Here is a 21,151-nt window from a genome sequence, read left to right as displayed (position 1 = left end):
GCTTTTGATTATAATTTTTTCACTCAAATTCACAAACCTTCAAGGAGCCGTGGGAACCCCGGAGAGCTTTTGTGTGTTCACTGTTCATATGACAGGATTTTAAAAAGGAGAGCACTAAAGTACCTGGCAGAGAATGAAGACTCATAACATTGTGCATCTACTGAAGCAGGACTCAAAAGTGTTAAAAGTATGGAGTCACTTTATTAAATTCATATCAGTATAATAACTACGATAAGAGAGAACTGTATTAAATCCATATCAGTACATTACATTACATTACGTCATTTGGCAGACGCTTTTATCCAAAGCGACTTACAATAACACACTTTTTGTCAGCAATAGAGCAATCAACTATGGAGCACAGTCTATGACAACTACAAATCCTGAAGGAACAGTGGTACGAGTTTTTAGTTTAGGGTTTTTTTTTTTTTTTTTTTTTTTTTTTTTTTATTAAATAAAGAGAGAGAAAGAAGAGAGAAAGAAGTTAGATCAAGAGGGGCCCAGGTGGAGCCTGAAAAGGTGAGTCTTTAGTCTTTTCCGAAAGATCGGCAGTGATTCAGCAGTCCTGACCGAAGGTGGCAGCTCGTTCCACCATTGGGGTGCCAGGGAGGAGAAGAGTCGAGATCGGGATGAGCGACTTTTGAGCGCCCGTAGCGAAGGAGGAGCGAGGCGACCTGCACTGGTAGAGGAGCGAAGGGAGCGGTGAGAGGTTTGGAACCTGACCATAGATTGCAGGTACAGGGGAGCTGACTGGTGTACTGCCCTGTAGGCCAGTACCAGTGTCTTGAATTTGATGCGAGCTGAGATGGGAAGCCAGTGTAATCAGTAATCAGTATAATAACTATGATAAGAGAACACTTTATTCAATCCATATCAGTATAATAATAATTATGACAGCATCAACACTATGGTCCAAAGAAACAGTAGTATGGTCTTTCACTGATAAAATAACCAGGAGGAATGGATGGGGTGGGCCCGCGGGGGGACATAACATTTGTCAATATCGATTTCATATGATTATGATGCATGATATATAATATAATAGAAATAAATGAAATGGAACTAATAGATGTATTGACCCTTGAGGGCTCTCATTATGTTGCTAATGGCAGATTTAAACTGACTTTCTAAAAGTAGAGCAGGAGGATGAGTGTAGAATGTGAGAAAGGAGTCAGTGCATTGCTGTGAATCATGTCAAGACGTCAGAAGTTGAGGCCTCCGATCAGGCTTCTTCTTGGGGGTTTCCCACGCTCAGCTCAACTGGCCTGCATACACTCAAGAGGTGGAAAGTACTCAAGTACAAGTACGTGTGTACTTTTAAGTATTTTTTATAATGCTATACCTTTACTTTTACTTGAGTCATTTCAATGCAGATGTTTGTTTTGCACCCCGCACTATGAAAACAGCACAGTAGCTTTGGGAGTGCTCGCTAACAGGTCCAGAATCACTTCTGCATTTAGGGCACCCAAACTGGTGGCTCCCACTCAAAACTGACCAATTGAAGTAGACAGGTGTAGACAATACAATTGAAGTAGACAGGTGTAGACAATACAATTGAAGTAGACAGGTGTAGACAATACAATTGAAGTAGACAGGTGTAGACAATACAATTGTAATCCGCATCGTCGGATTAGTTGATAAATCAGTTTCATTTGCAGGGACGCAAACTAGCCACCTTTACAGCGACAGTCATGTTTTTAATGCCAAAATAGGGAAACACGTATTCATATAATATATACAGTATATATATATAACATAATATAATATATGTATATATATTATATAATATATATAATATATATATATAATATATATATATATATATATATATATATATATATATATATATATATATAATATTCGTAAACACAACTGAGTGGAAAAAGGTGACACAAAAAAACTAGGGCAAAGACAAAATGTGACTGTCACCTCAAGGTGACTAGTTTGCATCCCTGATTTGACACTGGCAAAAGGAGAGAATCGCCAAACTGAGCATCCCTGCTGCATCTGAACGATCTGTTCAGTATGAAAGACAAGACCGACAAAGACAGGGACAGCTTAGCTAACACATAGCATGTCGTGTGCTGGATATGTGCAATGTATTAGGGTACATGGTTAAAATATGAAACATTTTTAAAACAAATGTAAAGCAAATGTAGTAGGCTACCTTTTTTTACTCTTACTTTAGTCATTTCCTGGACTAGTACTTTTACTTGAGTTAATTAGAATACTTGTACTTGAGTAGGATTTTGTCAGTATTCATTCCACCTCTGGATACACTAACCACCACTAACAGCCTCGATTCAAACCCAGCTCTCTCACATGGCTGAGGGAGACATGTTGATATGTCGTTTGCATCTTCAGACAGCAAGGATGAAAAAGAAAGAAAGTGAATATATCTTGAGGTTTTAGATGGAGGCTTTCCACACGCGTACGATTCAGCTTCTAACAGTACCAATGATACTGGTGCACAATTTAAGGCTCCTGAAATGGTTTGTTGTGCTGTTAGTTACAGTACCGCTACTCTACACAAGGAGCACTATAGGGCCGTCTCATAAAGACCAAATCAGATAGGTGCATCATGGCTTGGGGGATACAACAGACAGAACAGTTGAACACAATTGAAATGTTTGAAATAGTGGAGTAGTGCATGATTTAGCATATCTTACAAATGACATCACCTGTTGAAATGTTTGCAAGGTAAAGCTGCTAGGTGTCGAATTTTTACCTCATATCCTCAAGTTCATTTGGACATCTATGGGACAGAAACTTATGACTTCTGTGTCCCTGGATATGATTTCCATGCAAATTGTTGTTTCCTGGTAAGTACTGTTGCTGTATGATTTCCACATGTATGGAAAATCTGCTCAGTCAAATTCACACAATAACCCGTTAATGGTACAACTCTGGTGTTAGAAACCATATAAAGAGACTTGGACAGAAAGACTGAGCTAACTGGTAGTACATGGGGGGGGGGGGGGGTGGTGTGGTGCTGGAGGAGACGCAAGCCGTTTTTGCTACGGTGATGTCAAATCCCACCACTTGAAGAGGTCATCAACAAAGTAATCAAATTTGGAAATTCTACCGGGAGCAGATTTAAATCAAGTACATCTCAAATAAGTCGAACACTAGAAAAGATGTTTAGGTACATTTTTGCCCTGATCTGGAACAGCAATATAAGCCACTAATCCAGGACCTGGGCTCTCTTTAAAGGCACTAATAGTGGAGACCTCCAACAGTAGATCTGGGTCAGTAGTATTGACTGAAATCCTTCAAAGTACTGGACATGAATTGGATTTATTTGATCTAATCTGCGGTCAGATTTTGGGAGGTTTTGCGACCTACATGTCAGAAACACACCAGGCATTTTCAACCAATAGGTGATAGGAGTGGATTTCAGCGAGTATTCAGACCCAGCTCTGCCCGAACTTTGTAGATCAAGACTCAACTGTTACCATGACGACGCCGGCTTATAGTGAGGGGCCAGCGCACAACATGTCACTTTCATTAACTGTGGCCCTGTCCGGACAGAAAATACCCCATTGGAAAATAACCTAGAAAGCAAACATTCAATCTGGTTTATTGGGTGACGGTGGTCTTATTTGATCAAGGCCTCTTCTTAGTGTTTTCTAGTGCTATTCAGAAGAACAACTCACATCATTCTGGTGGGAAGAAAGACACTTATCAGATTGAACAGTCGCATCACCACCGATTCTTCTGCTATCATTTGGGGGAAATGGGAATAATTGTTAACACATTCTCGGAGACGTCATCATCGCTACAGTAACTACTGTAGTAACCACAACGTAACCATTTGAGAGACGAGAGCTAGACGCATTCAGTTCTGGCAGAATAAATATTGCATGGTTCAGCTCATAAAAGCCCAATACATTTCATTTTTGAGTGTTGTACCTTCTTTGGTTTGTGTTCCACACGCACAAAAAAATATGAACCAGTCTACAAACACATAATGTCAGATGATGTTTGCAGGCTATAGACACAATATTGACACATTACTTAAAAAAAAAAAAAAAAGCTAACCATGTCAATGTGATGGCTGGTATTTTATAGAGCCAATGGATAATATATCATCAAAAGGTCTATAATATATCATCAAAAGGTCTATCTGTAGGTCTAATGAGACATGTTCTGAGTTAAGATATTGAGGAAGACTGCACAGAGCCTTCTTTATACACAGCAAAATGAATCAGATTTGCACATCCAAATGTCTGGGCCAGAGGCAGGAGAGAGAGAGTGCAGAACCATGGGGGGGGGGGGGGGGGGGATACCCAGACTCTAAAGTAATGCTGCCTCTGTTGAGCAAAGAGATCTACAAAGACAGCATTATTTCAGTGTACTCAAAGGTATTTTCCCCCACTCATGTCCCCAATGCATACAATGAAGGCAAGTAGTCCAGAATTAAACCTTGCTTTCTAGTTCCAATCTGGTCAGTGACCAATATCGTCTAGTAGAAACTCTGCATCGACTAGAGCTGCAACCATTCATCGATTAGTCGATCGACAGAAAATTAATCAAACAACTATTTTGATCATCGATTAATCGTTTTGAGTCATTTTTTGATGGGGGGGGGGGTTCTTAAGCGTGAATATTTGTTGGTTTATTTAGTCTTCATTGTCACCTGTTGGTCAGGACGAAAGACGACATTTTGAGGACGTCATCTTGGGCTTTTGGAAATAATGATCGACATTTTTCACCAATTTCTAACATGTTATAGACCAAACAACTAATCGATTAATCGAGAAAATAATCGACAGATTTAATCGATAATGAAAATAATCGTTAGTTGCAGCCGTAGCATTGACTGAAATGTTAGGAGGGGACAGCAGTTAAAGTTTTGCAGATTGATGAAACTTGTCTTAAGCCTTACGTTTGCCTTGAGCCTATATATATATTTATATATATATAGTAGTATATATATATATACTATATATATATATTATGGCATCACAATAGCTCATACTGTAGGCTAGGTGCTGCTACAGAGAAGAGGTGGGACAAAATATCGTCATACTTCCTCTTGATACATTGTCGATACAATGACGCCATATCTCGACACCATCTCGTTACTTATCCTGAAATGTGTCTTTTTTGCATTCATTTATACGTTTTATTTTTTGTTCCTTAAACTTAATTTGCAGATTCCAAAGATTTTAGTGAGTCAATATTTTGTGCTCTTCCTTTAAAGATTTTAACTTCGCTCAAGTTGCAGTCAGTGTGTTAAAGAGGCTCTATGCAGTAAGTGCCTTTTCTTACATCGTTTCATGTCAATTCTATAAATATATTTATTTATAGAATAATAGAAATAACCCTAAAATGGGGGCATTTTTCCCTCTTCATTTAAACAGACATCTTGATCGTAGATTAACCAGGGTTCCCACACCTTCTTCAACATCAAATTCAAGGACTTTTAAGACTTCCAAGGCCCAAATCCCCAAATTCAAGGACCCAACAAACACGGCATAGTTTGAGACATGGATCACCGTTACAACATTTAGCATTTTTATAATGGAAATTAGCAAAAGCTCACAACAATTAAAAAGAGAGGCTTGAATGTGTGAACGCTTCTCAACGCGCTGCATTGCAAATGACAGAAATGCAGCGACTGCGGCGCTTGTTAGAATATATTTTTTCATTTATCGAGAGCTCAAGGTGGAGCGAAATGTGACCAAGTGGCCCCCTCCTAATTCTCTATGCAGGAAAAACCCTAAATGCACTTTCAATGACCCGTGTCTATTTTCAAAAACTTTAAATGCCTTGATTTTTTATTTCAAAGACCCGTGGGGAACCCTGATTAAAAGTCTTGCAATATGTATCTATTATCGCAGAATCGCTGTATCGCGATACCATCGTTATCGAGGGCCAAGCATCGTGATAGTAGTAGATCGTGAGTTACTCTGCGATTCCCACCCCTACCGCGGCGCACGCGTTGCTAAGATGAGCTCAGTTAAGATGTGTATGTAGGATATAGAGGGAGTAAATGTACCAAGCAAAGTATAAAGTACCCTGTATCCGCCTGGGAATGGCTACAAGGTTTAGCGCTATTATAACTGCGTTCACACTGCGGGCAACAGGTCGTCCAACAGGAAGTCCATTTATTCCCACGGCCGTCAGACTTCCTGGTTTCTCTACTGAGCCGATTTGGTTTCATAAACAATAGAGAGCCAAAGTGAACGTCACTTCCTGCTTCAGCACTGCACCAGAGATTTTCATCTGCCAGTTATTTTCCCATAGACATTTCATGAAATGCTTATAAAAAGAGTTTTACTTGTTCAAACCAAACGGTTCAGATATATTTAGAAACAGGAGAGACCGCATAACATTTCACTCGGACCAAAACTTTTTAAAAAAATGTGGATTTAAAGAAAACCTTTTTTCAATGTTTTTTTTAAGTTTGGTCCGAGTGAAATGTCCTGTGGTCTCTCCCGATTCTAAATATAGCTGAACCGTTTGGTTTGAACAAGTACAACTATTTTTTACAAGCATTTCACAAAATGTCTATGGGAAAATAAATAGCACAAGAAAATCTTTAGTACAGTGCTGAAGCAGGAAGTGACGTTCACTTTGCCTCTCTATAGCTCTGCCTGGCAATTGCAAAATGGACGAGGAGTTGATTCCAGCCATTGAAAGCTTCCAGTTATCTGAAACAACTGGGGTCAACGGTACGCATGAAGTCTTTTGAGTCATTTTTGTTTCATCCTACTTAGTTAGCGCTTGCTAGTAGGGATGTCAACCGATAACCGTTTAACTGATCGTTTAAACATTAACCAATTAATACTATCAGTTAATCAGTAAAAAAAACGTTTACTTTACCCCAAGTAATTAAAATAACTAAACATTTGTTGCATGGTCGAAGAAAAATAAGCGATACAATCTATTCCTTAAATAACTCATGCAGGCGACGTGCTGTGTACTGTGCACGGTGTAGTAGGCTATCTTCACATTTAATTGCATGTTGAACAGCGTTAATTGATGATTGAAGAGTGTCAAGTTAACATTACTCTTTACCGTTACGACACGTTGCCAGTTCAAGTTACCGTTACAACACGTTGCCAGTTCGGAGAGATTTCTTTCACAACGGGAGACGGATTGTCTGTCATGGTGAGTAGGCCTACAGAGCTGCATCGCCAAATGACAGACATGATATGCGCACATTCAGAGCCAGATCCATTTGTAGGCTATGCATTGATTCACTGCTTAGCGACATGTTGTGCCAGTGGAAACAACATCACCACAACTAGTTCATTTCAGACTAAGGTCTTTACAGATGAGGGGAGACAGATCTCGGCCGGGTGTCGCTGTGCTTCTCATGTGCAGTGCGCCCCCTGCTGCCTGCCTGCTGTCATCTGCTGAAATGGTCCGCATCACGCGGGGAAACGTGAATATTAGTGTTGCACCAACTTCGCCAGCCAGGGGAATGCATTAGGCTACAAATAGCACATTTAATCTCGTCGGTTATTTCGGTTAATGATCGGTTAATGAGTGTCGGTTGTTGGTCAGGATTTTTTTTTTTTTTTTTTTGCCATCCCTACTTGCGAGCAAGGTGAGTTAACTCATCAAAACATTATGACAGGTAACAGATAAAATACATGATTTGCCTGTTCTTTGGAGCTGAAGACATGATTCAAACCTTCTCGCAGCCACATAACAGTCTGCCAGGATAGAGGGACCTATCAAACAAGTTGTTGGCTGTGTGAACGAGCAGTAAGGGCTTACAGATTTTACAAACCTACGCAAACAGCCAAAGCCGTTTCCAGCATCTCAAACATCTCACATTTTCAGAGCCAACGTCTGCTCCAGCTAAGCTCAAGGCTCTTAAACAGTGAAGTCCGCACCCCTGTACATGAACATCACTCTACACAGGTATGAGGACTCCACGTCTTCCTGCATTCTTCTGTCCTGCTGCCTGTCCGTCAGGTGTGGCATGTGTCTGACCCATGGTACACTAATCAAACATTTTCCAACAACTGCAATGTTTGATTGACGCGGGCTAAAGGATTGAACATGTCACATCTGACCAAACATCTCCAAACAAGGACAGACCAAACGCACCAAACTGTGTTTGTTGTCGAATGTTTGACCGGCGTGCCATGTGGGTTTATGATTTCACCGCTTCACCCTCTGGTCAGCCAAGCAGTTTCTATGGACAAGCTCTCCAAGTGGATCATCTCCTTCTCCACCAACACTGATTGACCGTCTGGGATCTCCACCCTGTGAATGCAGCAAAACGACGACGTCACGCTGTGTGGAGTCCTCTCTCTCTGCCGCCCGGCTCGTGGTACAAAACTCCAAAAACTTATAAGAGGATAATAGGGAAACCAAACAAAAAAATACATCATATTATTTATATTATATAATAAATAATCAACCTTTGTTTATATCTTTATATGTAAAAAAAAAAAAAAAAGTTCAGCCAAAAAAGGGAGATTGGCTAGCAAATACCACCTGACATACAAGCAGTGGCAGAGCCGTTTATATAAAAAGAAAAGAAAAGAAAAAAGAATACGTATTGCCCAATTTAGGGTGGAGTCTAGTCTTAGAATAAAACAATCCGTCTCCTCCACCCCCCTGACTGCTTCAGTCAAAACACCCAACCGCTCAGCTCCCCGGTGTGATGCTGCACCTGACCTCACACGGCAAAACAAACGCATGTGCAGCATGAAGCAGGGCGATATTTCACCTGAGGAGGAGGGAAAGTGTTGCTAGGAATTGGTGCATTCAACTTCTGCAGGCTGAGACGGTAACTAGAGAGCACAAAAAGCTCCTGTCCCCCAGACCTCCAGGGACCTCCAAGCTTTCCAGAGGCAGTTTCCAGAGGCAGATATCCTCCGTATGTAAAAAGGTTGGTGGGTGGTGGTGGGGGGAGAGCGAGGCGTCAGATGGTGACGTGAAAGGAGTCCCAGCTGCTGTCCTGGCTGCTGCCGTTCTTGGCTGCGGCCGCGCTGTGCCCCGCCCCCTCCCCCTCCGGCTGCTCCCCGGGGGGCGTGGTCTCCGGGTAGGTGGGCGTGGTCTCCGGGTAGTACTCGTCGTCCTCGTCGAAGTAGCCGTTGTCCATCATGCTGAGGCTGGAGGCGGAGCTCAGGTCCTGGCAGCTGCCCTTGTACTCCTGGATGGACTCGTGGAGCGACCACAGCTGGCACAGCAGCGACATGTCCTGCTGACGCAAGCCCACCTGCAGGGGGCGACAGCGAGACACGGATCAAGACATTACTACTGGAGATGTTTCTGTTGTGTGGTCGTTCTTTTAGTGTTTTCCTTTTGATTGTTTGTTGTTGTTGTTATTATCGTCGTCGGCATTTTTTCGCTCGTTTGGCGAGTGCGGACGAACGAGCAAAGCTCGCGAGCTGTGCGAGCACGCAAAGTAGGGCTGCTCGATTAATCGAATTATAATCTAGATTACGATTTGGGCTGTCCACGATTATGAAAACAAGATAATTGACATCAAACGATTTTGCGGCTCTTGTCTCTCTCGTTCTGTCTTGTGTTGTAAATCAAGCGCCCCCCTTCCTTTGCTCGGCCCCTCCCCCAAAGCACACCAGCTCGAGTTGTGACTGTCGTGTGAAGAGCCACAGGCTTTCTCCTCCCCGCTTATTTCACAGAAAGAGAGCTGCTGGTCGAGAAGAGAGGTGAAACAACGTATGTGGGGTGGAAACACTATGGTTTCGCCGAGTTTAAAGGTCCTTACACTGCGCATATCTTGCACTGTTTGTTCCAAGTCTGTGGCTGTGACAGGTGGGTCAAAACTCGCATCGCAATTCCGTGCTGTATATGCGCATCGCTCTTGATGTGTAACTGATGAGCGATACGTATATACAGCACGGAATTGCGATGCGAGTTTTGACTCACCTGTCAAGATATGCGCGGTCGTGGCAGCACCCCGCAACATGACCTCTCCCTCTGTTTAATCTCTTGAAATCCACTCACAAAGTGGTCTATGACCAAGAAATAACGCTAAATGAACAAAAAGACATCTAGTTACTCCTGCCACAACACAGTCATCGATTCAGGACACTCTTTACAATGCGACCGCATTGATATGATGCATGAATATGCATTCAACAGCTAACGATCTCACAGATAAACATTAACAATAGCCTATTATGAACCTAAACGTAAGTCGCTTTGGATAAAACCATCTGCCAAATGAGTAATTTAATGTAGCCTAATGTAAACGAACGTTACTCAATAGCGTTCTCATTTGGTTAGATTTGAGGTTTAAGGACTACTAGTTCAGATGTTTACCAACATATTGAATGTAGATTAATAGTTGCAGTTGGTTGTGGCAGTTCACTGCAACATAGTAGGCCTACATATACTGTAGGCCTATATTTATTTTAGTTTTTATTTTATTTCTAAATCTTTGCACTTTTATTATTTATTTATTTATTTATTTATTTTCAATTATATCTAAAATCCAAAGACATCCAATGTTAAAAAGAAAAGCCAGTGTCAATGTTCAATAAATGCATGATGTTCTCAATGTCAATGATGTCAATAATCGTGTTAAATAATCGTGATCTCAATATCAATCAAAAATAATCGTGATTATGATTTTTGCCATAATCGAGCAGCCCTAACGCAAAGTATGCCAGACACGCTCAAAATGAGCGTGCGATATCTCTAGTCCTGTTTAATAATCATGATCTCAATATTTACCAAAATAATCATGATTAACATTTTGGCCATAATCATAATCATGCAGCCCTATTGTCAGGTTATCTGTAGGTTTCAGAAAACCATTTAGGTGTTTTTAAGTCCGACCCACCATCAACGTCATCAAGCTTCCAGCGACAGAGGGTCTGAATAGGGCCATATGATACCTTATATAGGGCCATATGATTTCCGCAAAACAGAAAAAACTGACAGAATCATGGAATTTGGTAATACAAATGTTTATCAACTGTAAAACATGGAATATTGCAGAATTTTCAATAATTAGCCTGAAATTTATAAAATTAGGCCTAATGATCAAAATAAGAAGTAGATTTCATGATCGTAGTAACATAAATGATTTCATCATTGTAAAATAGGCCTAGAGAAATTATTCCGTTTTCGATTAGGGTGTTTTGAGAGGGGGGGTCGGTCTTGCGTGGGACCCTTACTGCACCTCACAACTTGAGTTTTCACCTTGAGAGACATGTCGAAGAGTCCGTCTGAGAGCGCCAAGTCATCAAAAGAAGAAGAAATATTGCTCTTAACCCCTAAAATTAGAATTAAAATGGAAAAAAATGAATTCGGGGGGAAATTAAACGGAAGTTGGAAAAAAATGTAACAGATTTCATATGTCTCTACTAGGTCTGAATCACAAGTCTATGACGGTAAGTCTCACTCCGCTCAGATGCGGGACGCAAAATCTGGTTGGCTGGGCTGTGACCGAAGTTACGTCATACAGCACGTTAGACAGCGAGGCCTCCCATACTACAGTCTGTTCAGTGGAACACCGTGAAGCGATACTTATAGGCTTCTTGCAGGATCGTAGTTTATCTCGATTGTCTGATCTGAATGATTTGGAGCAAACAACAAGGCAGCCAACGTTTGCAGTTTTAGTCGGCGTGGTGGTGAAGTTGATGTTTTCACCCGGGGTCTATTTAGCTGTTGCACACATTCTGAATGCACCGACCACGAGGTCTGTGGTTGGTCAATTCATGTGTCTGTCACGCATGCTTGTTGCGTTAACCACTTTTGAGAGTTGTGCTCCAGATGTAGATATGATCTGCGGCTGCCACTGTGAGACTAAAGACCATTTAACAAACCAGCATCAAGAAAAGGACAAAGTAAACAAGGAGCGTGCAGTTAAACTGTCATTTGCACAATCCTTGTTTTTAATGGTCGTCTGGGCTGACAGGCTCTTAAAGACACTGATATTCCATTTTAAAACATTTTCAAATACTCAGACATCGCATTGCCACATTCCCAACGGTTACTGTTTTTAACCAGAATGTATTCTCTAGCCCCCCGTCAAAGTGTACAACACTTTAATGCGGAGGTGTGTGTGTACACTTTGATGCCGGTGTGTGTGTGTGTGTGTGTGTGTGTGTGTGTAAAGGCCTGTAGGGTACAGTTTAGCCATGGTGGTATTTTTATCCTGAAGCCGAACAAGAAATCCAGGCTTGTTTTACTTCAGCGGACGGCCGGGTCAAATGGTGAATGTGAGGAAACAAATGAGGTATTTCTTCTTCTGTGGTTTTTTTCACTCATTTCCTTGCCTGTTCAGAAAGACTGTCCCGATTAACACCTACCTACTGTAGTCATTCAGATTAACACCTACCTACTGTAGTCATTCAGATTAACACCTACCTACTGTAGTCATTCAGATTAACACCTACCTACTGTAGTCATTCAGATTAACACCTACCTACTGTAGTCATTCAGATTAACACCTACCTACTAGGGGTGTCATGATACACTAATTTCACGATACGATACAATACACGATATTGGGTTCACGATAACGATACGGTACGATATTTTAACAATATTTTTTTTAACAAAAGTAAATAATTTTTATGTATTTATTTATCATTTATTTAACCATGAGTCCCGTTGAAATCGAAACCTGTTTTCAAGGGAGCCCTGGGAAAATATTGGAAAAATACTTTCATTTGAAATACACAAAATACAAAACAAATGCTGTTTTTGGAAATTGTTATTATAGTAACTAGAAAACAACATGGAAGATAATGCTTCTCTTGCAATAGAATGTGTCACACTGTCACAAACTAAATGTTTGTTGCATGGTGAAAGAAAAATAAAGTATACAATCTATTTCTTAAATAACTCATGCTCAATGGTCCCTAAACTTATGTAATCTTATGTACCCCTTGAGCTGTTTTGCCATGCCAGTAGTAGTCTACCCCCTCACTCATGTGTGTTGATTCTGCTAAATTTGTTCTATTATTATTCAGCCAACTAGGCATCCGTACAACCCCCGCCCCTCCTCCTACTAGTGTTATTTACCTCAGTGACAGACAGCACAAGCTAGCTGGCCAGCTAGTTCACTCATGTTTTTGCAAAGTACATTAATAACATGCCAGACAATCAAGAGTGTTTTTGAGATAGGAAATGGGGATCTTTAACTGAGATTGTTTATGAACTTTTAGAAATAAAATATGCTTGCACAAGAGTCATTGATTGGTCTGTCGTGCTACATAGGTGCAACTAAAGTATCTCCCAACATTTGATAAAATTGCCCTGGAAATGATCCGAAAATGCCCCAGAAATATATTTCACAGGGGCAAAAATAGCCCTCATTTAAAAAAGTTAATTTCCTACCCTGATCAGTATGCAGTTGCCAAACTATTTACAGTGAATAAAAACACTGGTGTGCCTCTGAGTGAAACAGCTGAGAAACAGCATTGTGCTCTGACTGGGTGCGGTCATGGAGATGTGGGTTATGGATCTTGTGGATACAGAACAAGAGGAATGACGGTCATGGGTTCAGATTTGGGGAGTTCAGAGCGACCTAATGAGGGACAGGTCTGTTGAGAAGACAACTTCAGAAATATGTGCATTCACTGCATGCTGTGACGCACGCGCACGCACGCACGCACGCACACACACACACACACACACACACACACACACACACACACACACACACACACACACACACACACACACACACACACGGTGGGACAAAATGAAGTAGCACACACATCATTTCATCCAATTAAAAAAATATCTGGGAATTTAGATTTCCGTCCCAGGAGACCACCAGAGTCTCCTGGTCAGTCTGGGAGAGTTGGCAGGCCTATATGGTCCACACTTGCTTTTTGGCTGGTGTGAAAAGCAAACCGAACCAGCTGGAAAACAAAACAACCTATCATTTTTGTGTCTGATCCGAAACGAGGAACTAGGCAGGTGTGAAAACACCCTAAAAAAAAGACAGGACACGGCTTTCAAGGCTGAAATGTAGCTAGATTTGCTAGAAAGATGAACAACATTTCACCTTTTCACCAACTTGGGCGCTGCTTGATGACATCACTAGGTTAACTGTACACTATAGAGAGCCGCAGTAACGAGTCCGGAAATCATCGATGCCAACAGCCCTGGTTCTTCACAGTTTTCGCCTATGGGAGTTTTGAATGGGTTTTTGGCGCGATGCTTCTAATAATCTCTCTGGGCAACGCTGGCTTAATCAAACGCGAACCAGTGTTTAGTAACATCATCTTCACACATGAAGACAACTTTTATGAGTTTTGAAGCTTTTATGTGCCGTTAAAAGGGTGGCTAGCTAGCAAACGGCTAAATGAGACTACACTGTTGAGTTGACGGGGATATATACGTAAATAACGTCACCACTCAAAGGACGAACACGGAAATTCTCTTTCCCTCACCTGGTTCAGCCCCGTTCAGCCCGGGGTAATCAGTGCACAGCAGCGCACACATCAACAACAGTCCAGGTTGAGTGCTGACGTGACGTGGAAGCCTATGCGACAGTGTGTAGTTCTGGATTAGCTTAGCTCGAGCATTTTACTTCTAGGGCTCGCATTTACGCTACAAAACTCATGAAAGTGGTCCTCATGTGTGAAGATTATCCGACGGAACTCTGGTTCGCGTTTGATTAAACTTGCGTTGCCCAGAGACCGTATTTGAAGCATCGCGGCAAAAACCCATTCAAAAATCCCATAGACAGAAACAGTGAAAAACCAGGAAGTTCGGGACTTCCGCATTCTGCCTACAAAAATACGTCATCCCTGCGGCTCTCTATACCGTATGTGATATCCCCCTCCCCCCATGATGACGAAGGCTAGGCGAAGGCATGACCCGCCCCTCTCTGCCTCTGATTGGCTGACTGCACTCGGCTTCTCTCGCCTGCTTCCCAGGCGAGCCAGAAGTCATCTCAAACGAGATGACGAGCAACAACAACAAAAAGTAGGCTACTTCCAAGAATGATTCCTATAGATATTAGTGATGCGTTTGCTGGACAGCTAACATTCAGACTTTATTCAAATGACTATGCAGTTAGTTGTTGCTGAGCCTATTCACCTTATTCAGAAGAGACCGTCTGGCTTGAGAGACTAACTAATACAATCGCAAACCTCCGATTGTATTTAGACTTCCTGTGACTCATAAACCTAGTCTGACTCATAATGTGAGTTAAACTGGGTTTGAGCAGGTGAGTCAGACTAGTTTGAGCAGCTAAAACAGCCGGCGTTTTGAACAGGAAGTGTTGATCACAATGGGTCAAGTGGCTGCATAAGGTGAATAACGGGTCATGTATTTGTTCATAACGTGAGCAGCAGGTGCAAAACAATCATTAAATCAACAAGCATGAGCTGGCAGATGGCAGCATATAGAATCGAACGGTTATGTGTGAGATCTTACTTTATTATATTAAACGTTACGATTGCAAACCGTATAACTGAGTTATTTAGGCCTACTTAACCTATTGCACAGATATATGAGTGTGTATTTTTTCTTGTCATTCTAAATGTCATCGCCTTGTTTCCTCTGATTAATATTTAAATTCAAATACATGTCATACTTGTGTTACAATGAGCTGAATTAAAGTTCACTCTAAATGCGCATTGACCTTGTTTTTATATCACCTGTCTGTCTGACCCAGTAATACCCACTGAGTCTGACCACAGGCTGTAGAAAGAGATGCAGGATAGCCAAGCGAATGTGATTGGATCAATGTTTGATGCTAGGCCAATCAGAGGCAGAGAGGGGGCGGGCCATGCCTTCGCCTAGCCTTCGTATTGCGTACAGTACAGTGGAATACAGGCTAGATTAAGTGTTGGTAAGTATGTAACAGGTTCACAGCATGCTGCTGTGTTTCTGACTTGGATTGTGGTTGTTTTGATTCATCAAAACGTTCAAAATCCTTACTAATGTACGGTAACCCTAGTGACGTCATCAAGCAAAGCCTAAAGGCCCAATTATACTCTATGTTAAAGACGGAGACATGGTAGAAATAAGATAAGATATTTATGGATCGTTGGGGTCTTTTGGTAATTTCGGCATATATATATATATATATTAGGGGTGGAGGAAAAAATCGATTCACTTAAGTATCGCGATTTTTAATGTCATGATTTTTTTAATCAATCTTTTATTCCAGAATCGATAATCGCGTCATTTTTTTCTGTTTATGTATGAAATGTTACCACTTTCATCCAGCACATCCAGAGCGCTTCCCTCTGCTCCGTGGCTCATACAGCCAATCATGTACCTTGTTAGTACAAGTGACACGGAAACAGCCAATCATTTAACAGACAAACTCCGAGTGCACCCGCCCCATGACCCGCCCCCACTCACACACAGCTAATCATATCCCTTGACGATGGTGGCATTGTTAGTGACGCGATGGTTTGATCCAGAGCCGAGCCATCTCCTGGATTAAGCAGCACTGTCAAGTTGCAGCAAAATAGACAGTTTGTGATGTACTCTGAAAGGGTCCCCCCCCCCCTTGAATCAAATTGTACATTATCAGCTTTATTTTGGCATGCAAAAGTAGCACGAGCGCCATTCCTGGCTAATGAGTCTGGCATTTTGGTCCTCCGCTGACTCGTTTGATCTCACCCGGCATTACAAAGAATTCGATGTGGTTGAGTTTCAATTCGTGTTAACGTAACGTGTTAACATGTGTCCTATCTATTAATAAGCGCCCGGGAAATTAACGTTAATGTTAAGACACCAATTTCACAAATACGGACGTCTGCAACGTTACTTTACGGAATGCGGGGCACCCGCAACTCAATTCACTTCTGTCAGCAGAGACAAAGTTGAACTGTTGGAAAGGTTTTACTTGTACTTTGGGACAGGAATAACTCATTGTGTCATCTATTGAGCACACAGTTTATGACTTTATGTCTTCTGCTTGGGTGGAGTCTTGATGCGTATATAAAACTGATATGGAGAAATGTAGCCTACCGCATTTTCAGCTTTTTCTCGCCCAACCAACTGCGCGCAGTCCCCAGCGCGGTCGCCCTCCAGCCCTACAGCCTATGACATATTTGTAGTTAAGCAAGTCAAAGCAAAACCCAGGCTTTTCCACACCTCTGATTCACCTAACGTTAACCCTACAACCCTGAAATAAAGTTTTTTTTAGAAGGCTGGCAATGCTAGGCTGTCAACAAAGTAAAACGTCACCATGTCTGTAAATTACTGCTTGCAGTTGCACTCAGAGCATGTATGTGTGTGTGTGACAAATTAGACCTACCTGTGTGCCTTGAAAATAAGGTGGTTCAAAATGAAGTGGCTAAATGCAACCTTTTTCTTCTCATGTTTTTTATTAATAAAAACAGGTAATTAAAATTATCAATAATTATCGATATCGACTGATATGAAAGATGATATACCGATATACTTTTTAACTATATCGCCCAGCCCTACTCATATAATATACAGTCTCTAGAAGTGTATGATTCAACGTGTCCCATGTTCTAGACTAGAGTAAAAAAGCAAACAAACTGAAAAAATAAAATAAAAAAAGAAACAAAAATCGCAATCAATCGTAATATCGAATCGCAATAATCGTAGAATCACAATACTTAAGAGTCGCAATATATATCGAATCGGCACCCAAGTATCGTGATAGTATCGAATCGGGAGATAAGTGAATCGGCACATCCCTAATCTATATATATATACTCTACAGGGTGTGTTTTATCTCACTATCATGGTGCACCGCTTGCATGCGACAAACAACATTGCAAAGTCACACGAATACGGCGGCACAGTGAACAATTCCAGCGCACCTGGGAAGCAAAACATGTCATGAAATACTCAAACTTTGAAGGTTCCTGTCGGCACTGCCACTGGGACGCCTCTCCTCTCCTAAATTCGGCACAGGCTGTCGAAAGACTGCTTTTAAACGGTTGTTTCACGCAGGAATATCATTTTAACACGCCCGACCATACTACTGACTTCCTTAAGGAGATTATTATATCTTCGGATCTGCGTTCGGATGGTGGAGACGGGTAGGAGAGCGTTTTAACCACTTGACATCCCAAATTTCGGATACTTACGTTATGTGACGCTGTTTCGGAGGAACAGCGGAACAAATGGGGCTATGGTGAACCAATTCTAAAGGTAAAATAAAAATCTGATAAAAGTAGTGTTTGGTAGCTATGTAGAATGCTGAATCCACCAGAAGACCCTGAACAATTGAAACATGTGTGAGTGAAAATGATTCATCGATCAATAATTTTCACTCACACGTCTCTATGACGTGTGAACATATTGCCTGGCTATACGAGGGATCAGCCGAGCAGCATTTTGGTAAACAAACCGCGTCACTGGGTGGCAATGGAACCCTATTGAGCCCAAGTGGCGCGAGGCTTGCGTGTCTGACTCTAGCCGTCTAACTCTGTTTACATTTTTAAAACTGCGACAGTTCACACAGCTTAAACACAACATGCATATATTATACATCAAACTCTTGAGCTACTTCTGCTCTCACTCAGAATGTCAAAATATAAGCGATGTCATGTATAGTTTTTGAGATATTAACGTTTGTTTGGCACAACTCATACTATTAACTGCCGCGGGGTTCCGCATTTCTGGGTGTCAAGTGACGTCACGCTGATTCGTCCTATAAACAAGGAAACATTGAACTAGGCTACCACCAGATTTGTTGTAAGAGTTTGGGGGCCGAGCTGTCCCGATATCAAAACCACGCGTGAAAAAACGATTCCATATTCTAAAAGTAGAAGAAAAAAATCTAAGTAGCGTTTGGTAAATCTATGCCGAATCTAGCAGAAGAGCCTGTAGATTTGAAACATGTCATAAGTCATATTATAGGCCTATAGTAGGCTACTGACTTATGACATGTTTCACACAGTAGGACGTGTGAAACATGTCATAAGTCATGTTATAAGCCTATAGGACGTGTGAAACATGTCATAAGTCATGTTATAGGCCTATAGTAGGCTACTATAGGCCTATAACATGACTTATGACATGTTATGACATGTTTCACACGTCCTACTATTGAAACATGTCATAAGTCATGTTATAGGCCTAATAGTAGGACGTGTGAAAGTTTACCTATAAAGAAGGCATTCAAGGCAAGTGACTGGATTCGTTTAGAGTTTGGCCTAACGCTAGTTTAAATCTGGAATTAAACGTTAGTGGCCACGCAGAGGTCGGGATATCAAAACCGGGAAGAAAAAGACAGAAAGAAGAAAAAAGAAAAAAGGAAACATATTTCCACTGTTTACAATCCAAAAATGTTCGTCCTAACAAAAAGTGTTACCATCTCTTTGCGGAGCAGCGCCAGAGCAGCGTCGAGGTTCTGCGGCTTGCTGTGCAGCAGGTCGGCGCTGGCCTGGCTCCTCTGGGCTCGGCTCAGGTCGTCCTGGATCATGGTCTTCTTGGCGTACATCCTCTCCATGTCTCTCCACGAGCCGCCCGCCGAGTTCAGCAAGCCCGACAGGCTCTTCGGCAGCGGCGGCAGCCCGTCGATGCAGGCCGCTCCCCCGGCAGAGCCGTTCACCGACTTCCCGTTCATCTCTCCGCGGCCTTAACCCCACGCTACACACACAGATATGAGCCGAGGCTACACACAGATAGGATCCGCTTAGTCCGGCTAGAAGATCACGACAAAACACACGAAAATATAGGTAACAAACACACCGAGCAGCGAGCAACAGCAGCTTCCTCTACCCCAGGCCAGGGAGGGACTAATCTGTCAGGTTAGCCCGGGTGCTACTTCCGCTAGTAGCAGCAACATTCAAAATAAAACCTTCCATGATGACATATTGCAAATGTTGTCTAATAACTAGCATGGTGGAGAGTGAGACTCTTGGAGAAGAAACTAACTTTTCCCCACCACTTAAATAGCCTCAGCCAGGGCGAATTTACATCACAATTGCTTGAGTGACATCATTGATGACATCACAATTGCTCGAGTGACATCACTGATGACATCACTGGTGGCATCACTGACGATGACATCACAATAGAGAGACAAAGTGGAACGTCACTTCCTGCTTCAGCACTGTACCAGAGATGTTCATCCGCCATTTATTTTCCCATACACATTTTGTAAAATGCTTGTAAAATAGTTGTACTTCGTCGAACCAAATGGTTCAGCTAACGCTATAATCGAGAGAGACCATAGAACATTTCACTCAGACCAAAACTTTAAAAAACAACATAAAAAAAGTATTTTCTTTAAACCCGCATTTTTCTCACGTTTTGGTCCCAGTGAAATGTTATGCGATCTCTCCTGTTTCTAAATATATCTGTAGGTACCGTTTGGTTTGAACCAGTAAAACTATTTTTATAGGCCTACGCATTTTACTAAATGTGTATGGGAAAATAAATGGCGGATGAAAATCTCTGATGCTGTCACAAATTGGGAGTAACAGACACCACCCCCAAATCGTGACTGACACCACCCACCCACTTAGGCATGATGATGATAATAAAACATGGTGCCTAAGATCAAAAGTATTTTTCCAAAATGTAGGCTACTTTTCACAAGATAGCCTACATGATGTTGCTTGTTCATAAAGTTAGATCCAAAAATCTGTTTACCAAAATGTAGCCTGACCCAGGCAAGCCAGTAGTAGGCTACTAGCATTTTATTACAAAACTGATATTGGCCGCCAGTCAATGTCATCCACTCTGATATACTGGATATGCTACATATTTACTGCATAGCTTGTTTTTAACTTGATCTAGCCTACTAAAACGATTGATTATCAAAATTATAATCAGCTAGTACATAACATAGGCTAGCGGGGATGCTTGTACAGCGCGCCACAACTCCGCGCATACTTAAACATGCTCAAAAACAGCTTAAATGTTTGAAAATGTAAAAATCAGCTTTGTACTGACAATGCACAATGCATTCAATGCACATGTGCAGTTTCAGATTGGCCAACCTGTTGGGGAGATAAGGTGCAGAAGGACAGAGTTTTCCTCCTTCTATAGGCTAGTATAGTAGAATTGATTTTCTGTCCATTGACAAATCAATTAGCTAATCGACTAATCGTTTCTGTACTATAGCCTAATTGATCAATATTGATAGTCTTATTAATATCAATAGCCTAGACAGAACAAAACAAAAAACAAAAAAGTTTTTATTTTGAAAAAGCGAATCTTCCGCTCATGTTGTGACTTACCGTAGCTAGCTTGACGCAGCTGTCTGTATCCACTAACTTCCTGTCCTTTTAAC

The 21,151-nt window shown here is 41.6% G+C and overlaps 1 protein-coding gene across 1 annotated transcript; it reads right to left on the bottom strand.

Moving 5' to 3' along the window:
* Window positions 1-8,459: 8,459 nt before the first annotated feature.
* Window positions 8,460-19,576, bottom strand: fam89a (family with sequence similarity 89 member A). The gene is made up of 2 exons (XM_083643127.1): window positions 19,223-19,576; window positions 8,460-9,190 (listed from the first exon to the last, which is right to left on the bottom strand). Exons 1-2 carry the CDS (start codon window positions 19,475-19,477, stop codon window positions 8,894-8,896), a joined length of 552 nt encoding a protein of 183 aa, XP_083499253.1. The 5' UTR covers window positions 19,478-19,576; the 3' UTR covers window positions 8,460-8,893.
* Between the last annotated feature and the right edge of the window lie 1,575 nt (window positions 19,577-21,151).

The sequence above is a fragment of the Poromitra crassiceps genome, assembly GCF_964638095.1.
Source record: "Poromitra crassiceps genome assembly, chromosome: 9".
In the NCBI taxonomy this organism is placed as follows: Eukaryota; Metazoa; Chordata; class Actinopteri; order Beryciformes; family Melamphaidae; genus Poromitra; species Poromitra crassiceps.
Note: the sequence above shows the minus strand (reverse complement) of the source record. Positions and strands in the feature narration are given on the sequence as shown.

Excerpts from the sequence above, each read along its gene's own strand:
- fam89a (XM_083643127.1), bottom strand. The coding sequence starts at position 19,477 with ATGAACGGGAAGTCGGTGAACGGCTCTGCCGGGGGAGCGGCCTGCATC. Across the intron at positions 9,191-19,222 it reads CGCTGCTCCGCAAAGAGATG|GTGGGCTTGCGTCAGCAGGA; the intron begins GTAACACTTTTT and ends CGCCCCCTGCAG.